This window comes from Melopsittacus undulatus, chromosome 3, assembly GCF_012275295.1.
Source record: "Melopsittacus undulatus isolate bMelUnd1 chromosome 3, bMelUnd1.mat.Z, whole genome shotgun sequence".
In the NCBI taxonomy this organism is placed as follows: Eukaryota; Metazoa; Chordata; class Aves; order Psittaciformes; family Psittaculidae; genus Melopsittacus; species Melopsittacus undulatus.
The window spans coordinates 66,362,739-66,378,691 of NC_047529.1; the positions used below are offsets into that span (position 1 = coordinate 66,362,739).

Genomic DNA, 15,953 nt, shown 5'->3' on the forward strand with positions numbered 1-15,953 from the left:
AGGGGAGCGTCCGCCGGTGCCGCTCGCCCTGCCTAGCGGCTGGGCCCCTTGCTGCCGCTGCAGCCCGGCCTGAGATCCGCTCTAGCACCGGCAGCGGCACCGGCACCGGCGGGGGCAATCGGTGAGTGCAGCCGGTAGTCCGCAGCCCCATCTCCGGCGGCTTTCGGCTCCTCCGCGGACCGGCTGCGGGGATGCTGCGGAGCGTCGGATCCCGCGGCGTGGAGGGCGCTATGTCAGAGAGATAACGCAGCTCTGCCAGCAGCCTGGGGCCAGTCTCGGTGCCAGCCCTCCCCCGGGACTTGGCTGCCTGGGAGCCACTCGCTTCTCGGCGGCCGGACTGGCAGCGGCGGCGAGGCCGGGGAGCCGCGGGGCGAGGCCCGGCGGGGCGGAGGAGCGTCTGCCGGCCGAGCCGGGGCACCCCGCCTGCGGGGGCCAAGCGGCCGGGAGGCTGAGGAGTGCCGGCAGCAGAGGCGGGGAGGAGGAGGGCAGCGCCATGACTCATTTGCAAGCAGGTCTCTCCCCGGAGACTCTAGAGAAAGCCCGGCTGGAGCTGAATGAGAACCCAGACACCTTGCACCAGGACATCCAGGAGGTGCGGGACATGGTGATCACGCGGCCGGACATCGGCTTCCTCCGCACCGACGATGCCTTCATCCTGCGGTTCCTGCGGGCCAGGAAGTTTCAGCACTTCGAGGCATTTCGCCTCCTGGCCCAGTACTTTGAATATCGCCAGCAGAACCTGGACATGTTCAAGAGCTTCAAGGCCACAGACCCCGGTATCAAGCAGGCACTGAAGGATGGTTTCCCCGGTGGGCTGGCTAACCTGGACCACTACGGCAGGAAGATCCTCGTTCTTTTTGCTGCCAACTGGGACCAGAGCAGGTAAATGCAGAGCCACCCACCCTAATCCCTTCTTCACCAGGAGCAACGCATAGGAAAAGCTGTGCCAGAGCAGAGGGAGGATGGGTGGGCAGTGGGGACACAGCCAGCTGGCTGGGTAGCAGCATGGAAGGTAGGAAGAAATTAAATTAAATTAAATTTCATGGCTTAGGGCCTTTTCAACCTGCTCATCCTTCAGGGACTGAATTTTGGGAGGGAAGTAGGAACTGCTCCAGTGCTCTTCTCAACCGGCTGGTAGGAGCTTTACACCCTTCTGCCTGCCCTTAGCTGAGATGAGCTGGCATGGTAGATGATAAGCGTATCCCCCTGACAAAGGCTGGTTGTGCTCTCCATGCTGGTCTTTCTGCATTGACACACACAGAGCAGCTCAGGTGCCATAGAAGAAAGTGGGTGCTTCTGTGTGTAAAACAGGAGTATCCATGATGGCCTTTGAGCTGAAAAGTTTATCTGTGCAAGAAGCTGAGGCTCCCAAATCCTTTCTGTCAGCTAAAGAAAGCATTGCCTGAGCCACCTGGAAGTGCCAGGATGGAAGTTGTGGTACTTCTTTTCCCTACTCATGCTGCTCCAACTGGGAATTTTCTCATCCAAGCACACCAGGCTTTGGTAGTGAATTGAAGGAGGCAATTGCAGTCCCTAGAACAATTTCAGATCCTTTTTGGGACTACTCTAGTCAGAAGATGACTTAGCAGGCTGACCCAAGTGCTGTCTCTGACCAAGGCCCTTTCTTTTAAGAGTCAGCTTGATACTATGTGACACTATTTGGTTATTCTAAATACCTAATTGATTGTCATGCTCAGTTTCTTCCAGTCTAAAATTCTATCCACAAAATTTGCTTGATTTTCAGATGTAAATGAAGGAACCCATTAAGAGTGTACTCTCTTAAACCTGCTGTAAGCACTGCATAATTTCCCTAGGCTCCCAACCTGCCAGCATGTTTAGCATCTGAAGCACTTCTCAGTGAGAAAACTTAAAACCTTGCTAGTTGCCTGACATGAACCCAAACCATCTTTTGTGCAGTCAACACAAGTTTGGCATAGGCAGTGCTGAGTGTTCCGTGCAGATATTCCAGGCTCAGCTATTTTGAAACATTGGGGGGACATAAATAGCCAGCAGCATGGGTAGAAAGGACTGAATCTGGGGGATCAGCATGCTTAAGCTTACCCTTTAATTGTTTGTATAGCTGTTCTTTTGCAGGCTGTGTGGATAGCCACTGCAGGGAGTGATCCCACGGCTCCCTGCACCAGTCAGTGTTACAGCTAGGGATGGCTGCGGGCCCACCATGGATTTCCTCATTTCCAGACATGGTGGCCATATCCACACTGCCTAAGGGGAGAGTTTCCTGGCCCTTCCTAACCCATGAATCATGGCCAGGCACTGGGAGAAAGCTGTCTGGCGCAAATCAAAACTGCCCACAACCAGGCAAACAAAAAGAAAGTGTGGATGAACATATGCAGAGCTGGTGTCAGTGTCCTTTTCCTGCTTTGGTTTTCTAGCAGGTGGAGCAAAGGCAGCTGAGTGAGGAAACAGCAGTGATGAAGCGAAGGACTCTCTAAGTGGGCTTCATTTTTCATATGAGGACTTTCTTTATTTCCCCCTTCAGGACCAGATCAACTTTTTATTTTAAAAACAACTTCACAAGATCTTAGAAACCCCTGAAGGAAGAATTAGCAAATATATAGGTACTCTATACTGTATTGTCATTTCTCATTAATGAAAAAAAACTAAACCCAAAGCTTTATGTGATGTTTTTCAGGTCATTGGTTGCTAGTCAAAAGAACACCAAGAATTCAAGTTCATTTAAAAATAGCATTTAAAAAAATAATTGCAATGTGAAAAGAATAGTTGTATTTCCTTCTTAATTTTGGATGTGCTAATATTTGAATTATATGACATCAGCTGGCACAATAGGAAATTTATATATTTTTATGAAGTATTTATTTATTGGTACAATTATTATCTGTTTTATAGCAGCAAAGTGACTGGAGTTCACCAGAATACCCAATGTTTGCAATTGTATGCTTGCTGCTTTTCAGCACTGCATGCCTACAGTACGCCTTTCCTCCAGAGCAAGGGATTTATTCTCTGATAGACCACTCAGACAAAGGGGAGAGAACTGAAGCCCAGCTGCAGGGAGTGGTTTGCTCCAAGGCACATGACAACTCAGTGACAGATCTGGGAATGGTCCTAGGTCACTTTCTTTTCTAATTAATTTAGTGTCTTCCATTATCTGATGTTCAGCAACTGAACCTTGGAAGCACAGTGTATGGAACTTGTACCAGAACTGCTGTGCAATATGTCTCAAGCTTATTCCTCAACCGACCTGAGAGCTTGTTGTGCATAAAGCACTGCTCCTTTTGCAGTAACAATGGGAGTATTGCTCCTTGAAGTCTGTCTTGTTAGGACCTCTTTGTATGCTTCATAAACTGAGTTAATAGAGCACAGCATGCCTCCGCATTTATCATGTGTGTACAACTTATTATGGCCAGCATGTAACAATTTGAAAAAAAAAGTTCCAATTTGTTATTTAAATGAAGAGCGGACATACTATAGATGATTTATATAGCACCAGCAGCCTCTGATGTACATAGTTCCAATTAGAAAGAAAAGTGTGGGAGACAGAACACTCCTTTGGTAAAACAAGCCTGTATACTAGATGTTAAATCACTAAATTGAAGCAGGGCTTGAAAACTGTACCAGATATCCTACCGTCTGAACAACTAGATGTTAGGGATGTATGTACATTTGAAGACTCCCTTATGCTTCATGTGTCTAGCTGGTGGAGGTTTTTTTTTTCAGTTAATGGTACAATTAACTTCAATTGTCAGTGGCAAAGGACCTGTTGTCATGCATCTTCTTCTGTATGCTTTATGGAACCTGTACACAAATTCCCCAGAAAAATCAGTCCATTTTAATGCTATTTATTTGAAATCTTTCCTGGTATTATCTCAGAGTTTTTCCTAGAAAGTGCAGTGGAAAAGTGCAGTAAAAGAGTGATGCAGTGATATCTAGTTCCTCTTCGTGTCACAGTGACCTAGTCAGCTCCCACTGTCCTCAGTGAATATGGAAATCCCCTGCACTCATTACCATTAGCTCTGCTGTTGCATCAGGTGATTTATAGCAGGGCAAAAACAGACTCCACTGGTTTTCTTTCTGACCTATTCTATCATGTGCAGAAGTGCTAGAAACTTACTTTTTCCTCCCATTAAATAAAAATTTAAATAATCTAACTATTAGGTGTCTGGTCTGTTCCTCAGCTCGCTATTAACCACACATGAGTTGGCAGGGTGTTTTTCAAGCTCTGATTGAGCCAGTATGACAAAATAAATAGCAATGCTAACAGTAATAACATACTAACAGTAACAAAGTACATGGTTACTAGAGTCAATTCTTGTTTGGAAGTTATATCTTTCCAATAATAATGATTAACTAGTAATTTCTTTACACTTTCTCTTGCTGACCTATGCTATCTTATTGTTTCCTAGCTTTCTCCCAGGTATCTGTATCTGCCTAATACTCGCATTTAGACTGAGTGTTTTGGCTAGGGATCTTTTTGATCAATGATAATGTAAGATTTAGATCAGCTTATTGCATCTGTGTCTGTGACTTAGACACTGGGCTAACATAAAGAGAAATGAATGGTATTAAATCTGAATCTAAAAGCTAATCTGGTAAAATATTTGGATTAATTTCTATTTTCCTGTGCATTTTTTGTAACACTGGTGGTGCTTTTTGGTTTTAGAGTAAGGGCTCCCAGGGCATGCTGCCACTATTTAAGCAGAATAGGTGTAAGTGAAGTTTCAATCTCCCATCTTTTCAACATACAGATCTGTACCCAGATTGACAAATCAAGGAGATATGAGGCATCATTTCTGCATACTGCTTTGTGTATCCTGAGAAGTCTTATTTCACTGAAATTCTGAAAATACAAAGAGCAGTAGGTTAGAAATAGGATGATGGCTCAGACACTTGACCAGCCTTCCATTTTAAACCACAGTGGCATAAGACTTCATTTGACAAAAATCTTTACTTTTCCAAATGGTGATTAGCTTAAAATACAGACTGTGTGTTCCTTACGTGTTTGGGACCTTCAGGAAACATGCGCCTTAAATTCTGGTGAAGAAGACTTACCATTTATCTGTTCTAGTTAACTCATGAGAGGAAATTCATGCCACTCAGTTTTAATTCTCAAAATAACTTGAAATTTCTTTATACTGGGGGGAGGGATGACAAATAACAATAGCGATAGTAGGGCAACCCTGCCAAATCAGATTATCTGTTATTCAGAGGAAAAGCGAATTGACTGGAACCAGAATCTGGTTAAACAGATGATACTGTAGATGCCACTCATCATCAAGAACATAAAATATTGAAAACAGCTGACACAGCTCAATTTGACATGAGACATCTGTACCCTGCATTCTTCCTGTCTCTTCTCTTTCTGTTGGCCTGATAGCGATCACAGTGGCCTCTGGGAATGAAGAGGATACATAGACCATATAACCAAGAGCTAATGGTGAAAGATCATAATGAAACACTATTGAGCTGATAGCAGTGTCTACCAGACTGTTTTTCCCAGAAAACCTGGGAAATATTTTGAATCTGTTCATGCCATATAAAAAATTCTCAGAGAACTTTTCTGTAAAGGGGAAATTGCTGCCACTGTTAAATTGCAAGAAAGTGGGATGCTTAGTTGTTTGAGCTATTCTGTTCTTTACAAATTAAGACTTCAGTGAGGCATTACCCTTGAAGGTTCTGTTGCTGTTGTGGTAGGAATGGTAGCCATCCCAAAGCATTTGAAAAAATCACTTTCAGTGTGGCTATTATCCCAGGCTCATTGCTTTAAAGTCAACCTGAATGAAAAATTGCAAGAGGTAGCAGAGTCTGTCTGCATACCAGTCCCCACCTTATTTGAACTCAGGCTGGGACTCACATAGAAAAGGAACATTAAGAGTGTATTATATATGTGATAACATATTTCCAGCATTGTTATTCACATTAACAACTGGGCTAAAAAGTTGCCTAAGCTTTCCATCAGATTAAGCATGGTTTATAAATAGAGTGAACTAAATGCATTAAAATTAACCATGAGTTCTTGATTATCATAGTAATTAGTAATACCTTGCTAGCTACAATGCATCCTGTAAGAGTCTGTTTAAACAAGTGAATTTAGTCATAAATAAATAGGATTTATTTCTGCACAGTCTATCTCCAGGCTATTACAGAATACGCACTGCAGCAAGTCAGGCCCAGCACACCATATGTACCTGATAGCTCTAGAAGAGTCATTGTAAAACTAGGGCCAGGGTAAAATGAGTGGCTAGCTGTCTTCTAAATGCACACTATTACTTAAATAGATTAATAAGAATAAAAGCATACCATCTTGGCCTGAGACTGAGCACTATGTTGTCTTAAAATTAAAGGCTAATATGCTGACACTCACTAACATCCCCTGTTTCTCACTTTTCATTAGTTGTATTTCTGAACCTGTATGGAAAGTAATTTCAAAAACACAATCCAGAGTAATTTTCCCACCTTCTTTTAACATAGGATTTTAATTTCCCTAAAGTCCAGCTGAGGATGGAGTGTATTTTATGGCAGAGTTTGTGCATCCTGGTGCTGGCATGAACAGTAGTAGCAATGAGGTGAAATGTTGGACAGCATGAGGCTGCAGTGGATTAAAGATGAGTCTTTATGCAAATAACTCTGTGCTGTGTGAAAGCATTAGTTTAGTTTCTTTAATCTTGATATATTTGCTTGGGCTGTTCAGCTGATACTTTCAGCTGCCATTTGCACTGTCTCAGATTTCATCTATCACACCAGGTTTACATGTCTGGCTCTCCTCAGCACATGTCCAGAGTAAAAGCTGCTTTAAATATCCACTAATGGATTTGTCTTTCTTGTTTGGTTTCCTGTACTGTACTTAAGTAATGTATCAAAACAAAGAGATGAAGTCCATTACAGAATGAAGGATAGCTCCTATTTTCAGCTAATTGCCCTGAAGGGCATTTGAGGCAGGAAACTTGGTTGTTAGTGACATGTCCCTGTATACTCCTAATGTGGCTTTTTAGACTTAAAAAGTACTTAATATACCTTCCTCTAGCCAAAATTGTTCCTGCTTCGTTATAGCTAGACCTGTGTTCTTCAGGACTTGTTTTCATGGAGAGGACCACCTTTTGTCTTTTTCAGTGAGTAAACATACAGTATTATCATTGTTGTTGTGAACTGGCTCTCTTATCCAAATCCTGCAACAGGAAAAAAGGTTTTGTGAATGTGCCACAGATTTGTGGATGCTTAGCTCTGCAGCCATTGGTTACTCCATGGTGGTTGAATTCCTGATCTCATTGATGCCTGGCAATTTTCCTGTTGTCTTGAATGAATTCAGGACATAATTAGGTGTGTTTGTGTTTACATGTATACATCTATATATTTATCACTTAGGTTATATAAGAGTATTTCATGGCCAGTCTCAGAGACCTGATTGGCCTCGTAAACAAAGAATCTTTATGTCTAATGCACCAGGTTTCAAGAAGCCTTGTGCCACTAGGGAGCAGTTAATCCAAGGCATGCAATGTTGACTTGAGCTCCCCAGGGAAGGCATTAGATATCTGCATCAGGAATTTGGGACCCTTCTTCTTGGAATGGATGGAGGGTGCTTGCAGCAGCCTTCTGGTTTGTGGAGCTCTTCTGCTGAAGGAGATCCTTTAATGAGGCAGCATAAATCTCAAATGGAGTTGAGGCTAATTTTAGAATTTGAGTATTTGTAATGTCTGGTTTTTGTATGAGCTATGGTAGATGATCCTCTTTAGACTGAAGATAGCTGCTCTCCCAGTGTCTCGCCCGATGCAATTTCTTTCCCAGTGCATCATTTTCCTTGGGAAGGCCTCTTACATGGTGTATCTCCATCGAAGTTGATGAATTGATAAAAAAGTAGTATTTCTGAGACCTCCATCACCTTGTGAAGGTAACCACAGGTTTGAAGGCAACTGGCTGTGCTCTTAGCCCAGCTCTAATCCTGAACACAACTCTGTAAGCCTCCTTCCCTGAGGCTAAGCACATATTTTGATCTTGATGCTGGCAGTTTTACAAAATATGTGTCATACAGGGAATTCTTAGTTGGTGCTCTCCAGTATCTGTGCACCAGTTTTGCATTGGATAGGTAGAGTTGTCTGGAGATATGCTAGGCAAACTAAGACCTTTTTAGAAGCAGCCAAACCATCTATAGCCTTTATGCTGCCAAACACTCCCTACACATCCCATTTTACATGAGCAGACTCGTTTTGGAAAGAGACAATGAATAATTCTATCTTACCTCAGGTTGCTCTTCACGCTGCAGTGCTAGGTGTGTTTGGTTATACAGAGACCTCACCAATCATGATGGCATTTTCCTCATGCATCAGTTGGGCTTGGGGAATCTTCTCTGCCTGGGAAAAGGGGGAGCATCAGCCACACCACCATGCCCAATATGTTGGCTTTGCCATGCCAATCCTGTGCCCCCAACTGGGTTTGCTTAGGGCAGGCAGGGTGCTTCTGTGTGCCTACTGCAAAAAACAGGGTCCTGTCCTAATATATCTTTGATTATCAAATTGTGCTAACAGTTTTAAGGATTCAAGTTTTGAACATTGTCTTTCAAAATAGTTCTCAAGGCATGTCCTTTTTTCCTCATTGACAAAATTCCATTTACAAAAGAATTGTGTTTTTTTCTTTGCATTTTTGTTTTGTTTTTGGTTTTGGTGGTTTGTTTTTGGTTTTTTGTTTTGTTTTGTGGGTTTGTTTTTTTTTGGGGGGGGGGCATATAAGGATTTCCACTGGGAAATGACAGACAAAAAATTTTCTTGTGCTATTTCCTCCCAGCTGAAAAAAACTGAATAAAAAAGAGGGAGCATACCAAACTTCCTCTGAACCTTAGATCTCAGAAAAGTAAAGCCTCAGAAAAAAGGTAACTGTCAGAAAGGTGAATAAGAGTGGATTGATTATGAAAACTTTTATATCAGTCGAACAAACCAAATTAAAAACAAAATAAGGTTCTCCAAAATGATGAGAAGAATCATGTAAAAAAAATTATGTTTTCTGGGGAAGACGTGCTTTCTCTTGTGCACTTGTGTTAGGCTGATACTAAGAGAATAATTTTATAGTCCCTCTGCTAGGAATGCATAGTTGGGAAGTTCGCTGAGTTTTAGTTCTCTAAAAAAAAAAACAAGATGGAAAGATGTGAGGAGTCAGCCAGAGCTGATTAATTTAATTTGTGTTATTTCATTTTGCCAATATTTTTAAAATATAGTTATGTACGCAAAGAAACAGCGTACTTGTGTTAAAGCAATCAGAATTTAATTTAATAGACTTTCTAAATAGGCAAACATGCTGTTTGCTTCATATATAATATGGTGCAGATTTCTTTGAGGACTCATACTTTTGAGAACTTCTATGTTTGATACCTTCTTAGAAGACTTTTAAAGGGCCTTATTTAAAATATCTGCATAAACACTGAGGAATTAACTCTTTATTTTGTTCCTGGTATACCTATCTGATATTTTTCTGATTTAGCTTTCTAATGCCGCATCTGTTACTGTGGTATAGACTGACAATTTATATCTGTTTCAGTAACTACTTATCTTGCTTTTAAAAAAGTTTTTTAGACCTAAAATATAGTTAGCCTGAAAAAAATCAAAACTTCAAGAACTATTTGGATAGCTCTTAAAAAAGCCAGATAATGTTTTAAAGAAGCCAATAAGCTAAAGTGCAAGTTGATTAATAACTACTGAATGACAGTCTAAAGATGACATTGCTATATATATTTATGGTATTTAGCTGCTGTAGTAGCTGCTTTAGCTTCAGAAAAGAAAGATTATACTCAAGAGAGCCTTTGCAATATGGAATTATGACTTCTTTCATAAGATCATCAATCTAAGAAAAAATTATGTGCATAGATGTAAGACACATAATTACATGTTGTACATCTTTGTAAACCCAAACTTAACATAGAAAATCCTAGGACCAATGAATAACACATTCCAGATGTGTGGAGAGTATTGCTAAAGACTGGCTACGTGAACGAGGACATAGAGAAAGTGACATGTTGCAGCTGATTCAGCTCTTGGACGGAAAAATACAAGGGAACAAAGTACGTGAAGCATGAACTGAGGATGTAGAAAACTGTGGGTAAAAAAGCAAAAGTAGCAGTGCAAGCAAGATGAAAGGAAACTGGTATGTGTTAAGACACAATAGTGAGCTGTTAGCAAGTTTTGGAGACCAAGTTCTCACCCGCTTAATGTAACTAATTGTATCTTAGTTGCTGCATGCTGCAGGGTACATGTATCCACTAATACAGCAAGCTATTGATTATGTATCCAATATTAATACAGCCATTTATTGTGTATGTATAAAAGCATAATATACTAAGCTATTGTAAGCAGACACAGGCACTCTTAACCAAAGAATGATTGTTACTATGCCAAAGAATGATGTAAAGCAGTAGAAAAAAGGTATATAAACACTGTGAACCCTGGCAATAAAAGAGGCTTGTTGATCATCATCGGATGAGCTTGTCTCTCGTCGTTTTTCCACACAGATGTACTCCTCAAACTACATAATTTGGGCATGCAAAGTACTCAGTTCTCAGAAGGTAGTTAAGTTATAAGCTTGCTATTTCCCTTAACCAGGAACACCTCAAAGTCATAGTGTGTGTTACTTTCTGCTTTAAAGATCCTTGAGTAATCAGCCTTCTGTAATACCTTTTGTAGATTTAAAACATTACACAGAGAGAGGGACAAGAAGAGCATGTAGGAATCCCTTTTTTAGCTGATAATTTTGTGGAAGCTGTTATTTCAATCTCTGGGAAAAATATAGGAGGAAACTTTGGGCCTAGGCTTCTAGTGTTAGGTTCAGATTTTGGTATCATGCTATTAGAAAAATACAGTTTGCACAGATATGTTTGTATAGACATTTAATAAAATGCATAGATATTAAAGCAGCATAGGAGACTACAGAAAGCTTCAAATCTGTTTCTGGTTTGTTCTGTTCCTGTAGTTTGTTCTGTCTGGCTGATGGTCTACGTGGACATAAACCTACTCCAGAGGGCGAGTTCACCTAATTGAGCTTTTGAGAGTTTCCCAGCTTTACATATCCATGATTTCTGAGGACATGTTTACACTCTTTGATTTAGACTTTTGACAAGCAGTACAAAGGAAGAGCACTCAGAGTTTGTCCATGTCCATGTCCTATCCTAACCACATCTCCCCTTAACATTCACAGGTACACACTGGTGGATATTTTGCGTGCCATACTTCTTTCTTTAGAAGCCATGATAGAAGACCCCGAGCTTCAAGTGAATGGATTTGTTTTGATTATAGACTGGAGCAACTTCACCTTCAAGCAGGCCTCCAAGCTCACACCAAGCATGCTTAGATTAGCCATAGAGGGCCTTCAGGTAATATTCTTTCTTTTTCTCATTCTCCTTCATTTTGTAGTTCATTACAAATCTAAGGGGCTAAAAAACCACCGTAAACCAAAAAAATATAAGAATTTCTGAATAACAAGGCTATTAACACCTAAAGGTATGGGTGAACATCCAGGCTGCAGTGGCATAAGCTGATGTGTGAACTCACTCAGCTAACTGTAGTAACTTCTTGGTGTGTAGGCTTCTTCTTTGACATAAATAAGAGGTAACTCTTCTGTCTTTATAGCCAAGTGGCTGGCTTCCTGTAAATTTAGACTCTAATTTCTGCAGCAGCAAGTTAGAAGCAATCATTTTATCTTGTAATTTTGCACAGGCCTAATGAAATACGGGTTGCTGCTGCCACATCAGGTTGTTTTTTTTCCATTGATTCCATTGGAGACCTACTGTACATCATTTATCCTGAAAAATGTGGAGCACTGTGATTAGACAGTTAGCTGGGACTGTTTACTTATTCAAAGTTTAGCCTGTGCTTGGCTCTTTTGCCAAGTCAGGATTAATTTGAGCAGCAGCTTCTGAGATTGAGTATACAGTGATTTAAATTTCTTTCTGCTCGTTGTAAATGCACTTTACATGGCACAGACACATTGGTGGGAAGGATGCTACATAACTCTTGGCTTTCTCCTATGCTCTCTAATGCTTATTAAAATGTAAAACTAGAATCTGTAAAATAGTTGTTTCCTGTGCAAGCTTGAGTTGCTGTGTTAAAATACTGTTAATTCACTCCTGTGGCAGTGTGCCTTGGTTTTACAAGGACATACTTTTCTTCTCTGTGATGTTTTTATCACTTTTACATTTTTATTACTCATAAACGAAAATAGCAGCCTTATCTTCGAACTTTCTTCACTTAGATATTGCTATTTTTGAGAAAGCTTGTATAGCAGTACTATGGAGTTTTGATCTAAATCTTGAAATTGCTTAACCAGTATTCAGCCTGCTGTTGCACACAGAAGGGTAGTGACAGTTATGAGACAAAGATCTCGATTTTCATTTTGTGCTGTTTCCTTATGCGGTGGTGTGATTCCATGGTCTTGAGAATTACATTAGGAGGTAGCAGTGAGATATGTGCTGAAATACTGCTGCATTTCCTTTTATTGCTTTCAATATTATTTTATTTTTTTGTGCTGTTTTTCAGTTAGCTATTGCTTTCTTGTTTAGAACATGAATAAATACTTTAGTAGTCTTTGTTTTTAAATTGAGGTGTTTCTTCTTGAGTATTAATCAGAGATGCTTATTTTGAGGAGAGGTGCAGTGGGTAATTGCATCTGAAAATATGCAGTGTCCTGTCAATCTTCGTGTGAGCTCTGAGATTCTGTGTTCTCCTGCCATCAACTGGTTGATTACTGAGTTAAGGTGAAGTCCATTGGCTTAACTTGCCTATGTTCCCAGCTTTGTTTGCTCAAATATTCCAAGTCTAATGGTGGCCAGCACCCAAGACATCATTTTGTGGCCTCTGTCTTCAGTCCTGTTGATTCCAGAGATGTAAAACTGGTCATTTGAAAGGTCTAGAGGAGGGATTGAGAAGGCACAGAAACAGCAATGTAAGATAAGACTCTCCCAGCGCTAGAGAAATCTGTCCTAATCTGTGACAGGTATTGCTGCTTGTAAACAGCAACTTTTACAAGGCCTTTTACCACAAGTCTTTTGAAGAAATTAGTTGGGCTCTCATAATACAGTGTTTAATTTTCTTTGGCGAACCGCTGAGGCAATGAGGGCTAAAATACCAGCAAAATTTACTAACTCTTTAGTGATATACCCCCAGTAGTTATACTACTTGGGGGGTTGTTAATTTAATTTAATTTAATTTAATTTAATTTAATTTAATTTTATATTATTTTGGGGGGGATTTTTTATATATAAAGATATACTAGAATCAATGGAAAGGACTAAAGACAACTGTACTGAGCATCTTAGAGGGAAAAAGTCACTTCAAAAGCAATTGTGATCAGGAAGTAAATAAGAGGAAAGCATGATGGAAAGGTTTATTTGCACCTTCTTGCAAGACTTCATGACTAAAATGTTACATTTCCTTACTGTCAATGGGACACCTTTTATTTTGGGACAAAAAATGCCTAGCAGAAACATAGAATTATAGAATCATTCAGGTTGGAAAAGACCCTTAAGATCATCGAGTCCAACTGTGAACTTAGCACTTACAAGTCCAACACTAAACTATGTCACTGAGTACCGTATCTGCACATCTTTTAATTACCTTCAGGGATGGTATCTCAACCATTTCCCTGGGCAGCTTGTTCCAGTGTGTGAAACCTTTTCAGAGAAGAAATTTTTTCCTAATACCCAATCTAAACAATTTGGTACAATTTGAGGCTGTTTCCTCTCTTTCCTATAATTTGTTGGGAAAAGAGACCGACATCGACCTCACTGCAACCTCCTTTTGGGTAGTCATAGACAGCAACAGGGTCTCCCCTCAATCTCTTTTTTTTTCCAGGCTAAACAACCTCAGTTCCCTCTGTTGCAACTTGTAAAACTTGTGCTCTAGACCCTTCGCATTATTCTGAATGATGTCAAAATAAAAAGTTCTTAATCAGGTGGCATGAAAAAGAACAACTCACTGTTTATTTATGATCTTTGTAAATACTCTTTGTTTAATCAGAGAAATTGAATTTACTTTGGCTTATAAGATTTAACAGGGCTCAAGATTCTGAACTTTACCGCTTGGAGAATTTAAATATTCGTGTTACTTGTGTGGAAAGGGACAGGAAAAGTGGGATTAGTGACCACTGAATTTGATGTTAGGCAAATCCTTTGCCTCCTGAATGAAATCTACTAAATTTGCATTATATTTACTTAGCTTCCATGGTGAGCAGAATATTCAATATTGTACATACCAAAGAGAGTTGATTACAAGCTATGTCATTTCTGGGCTCTTCACAAGTGCTTATTTTTTAGGAAATTGCTTTTGAAAGTACGATAAGTAAATACATAAAGTTTTCCACTGAAGACAAGTTCTGCTGTGTGCTTTGCCTGCATATCTATGTTAAATGGGTGTATGAAAAGAACCATACCCCTAACTGACTTATATACATTATGAAAACCTCCTAGGTAATGTTTTCAGGAAAAAAGCATTTTTTGCCATGGAATTTTTAGTGTTAAAGCACAGTAATTGTCTGTAAACTAGTGTGAATTTCCAGCGTATCCATCCCAGCAGTGCTGTACCAACCAACTTGTGCAGTGTAGGTCAGTGCTGATTTTTAGATCAAATGGTTTTACTAGCCAAGAGACAAAAAACTCCTGTGGGGACTGGGGCACTTGACTTGGACTGTTGATGCTCCAGGCCTAGCTCATACACTGGCTTTGTCCTTGTGGAAAAATGGAGTGATACTTTTCCCTGAAGATGCTGGTGGCTACAGTATTTTTGTTGCTCCTCATCAGTGAGGAGGATTCGCACTTTGAGCCCCTGCACCTTCCATAGTAAAGAATCAAACATAAGCTAATGCAACACATAATACCCTTTGTTTTCTGACAAGGGTATGTCTGGTCTGAGTGCCTAGAAGTACCTAAGGGCTCAGAGATGTGAAACCTGAGTAGAAGGAAAATGTTCCTGGAGGGGTGAGACCAAAACACATGCCCTGACTTTAGTGCCTTGAGTTGGCTCTCCTGAGCATATTCAATGTACACGTGTTTGTGAATCCGCCTTTAGGTGTCCAGTTCTCCCCATTCTTTGATTTTTGTAGCCAAACACTAATTTTAGGCTTGTGAAGGAGCTCATGTTATTCAACAGCTGGGCTCCCAAAAGCAGGGTAGTGTTATAGCATTGTGTGCTGCACCACCTGGGTGCTTTGAATAAATCCCTTTCAAAAACTTTGAAAAACTTGACAAAATTTTGCCTCTTTCACCAGCAAGAGATTACAAGACATGATTTCTATTTAGCTCATAACAGTTGCATACATGACAGATTTGCTTTGTATGTTGTCACTCAGGCAGGCTGTACATCTAAATGCTTTGCAAAACTGCATAGCTATTTGTGGCTAAATATTACTGCTTTTCCTCTAGGTACAACACTGGGGAAAAAGCGATGATATACATTCAAACTGAGAGCTGAACATATGTGGACAGTCAGTATTGTTGCAGAAGACTTGCTTTTGGGTTGAGGATGTTTACAGGACAAGAGAGTGACAGGGTTGTGGGGGACAAGGCAGGTCTTTCAACTGACTGTGTCTCTTTTGTAACAAAGGAGGGATTCATAAGATAAAACAAACTTGTTATTATGAACATGAAAGTAAACCAGAAAGATCACAAAGACAGCATGCTTACAGCTGCTATTGGTTCCTGAAGCATCTTTCAAGAAGCTGTACTTGTGAGTTGTAAGGACAATATCCCAAGTCATATTTGCTGCAGCAGTGTTAAAGTGGAAGTAGTAGAGACCAAAGTACAGGGAATCTTATCTGAACGTCATGGTTGGTTCACCAAACACGGACAGTGCTTGAATATCGCCATGTAATGTTGAACTGCGTCTGTACAACTGGCAGGTTGCAGTGTCAAGAATTTAAGTCAGAATCTTCCAGAACTATGGATACCTCTATAAACAGTATTTTGACTTCATAAAGTTACATGGTCACATGCTCTGTGCAGTGCATAAGAT

General features: G+C 40.5%; 1 protein-coding gene across 1 annotated transcript in view; it reads left to right on the forward strand.

Annotated features, from left to right (window-relative positions):
• The first annotated feature begins 493 nt into the window (after positions 1 to 493).
• The window catches only part of CLVS2 (clavesin 2), a 48,391-nt gene continuing 32,931 nt past the window's right edge, over positions 494 to 15,953 (forward strand). Inside the window, exons 1-2 of the mRNA XM_005154720.2 lie at positions 494 to 882; positions 11,149 to 11,323. Coding sequence (XP_005154777.1) covers positions 494 to 882; positions 11,149 to 11,323 — 564 coding nt within the window. The remainder of the gene's footprint in view (positions 883 to 11,148; positions 11,324 to 15,953) is intronic.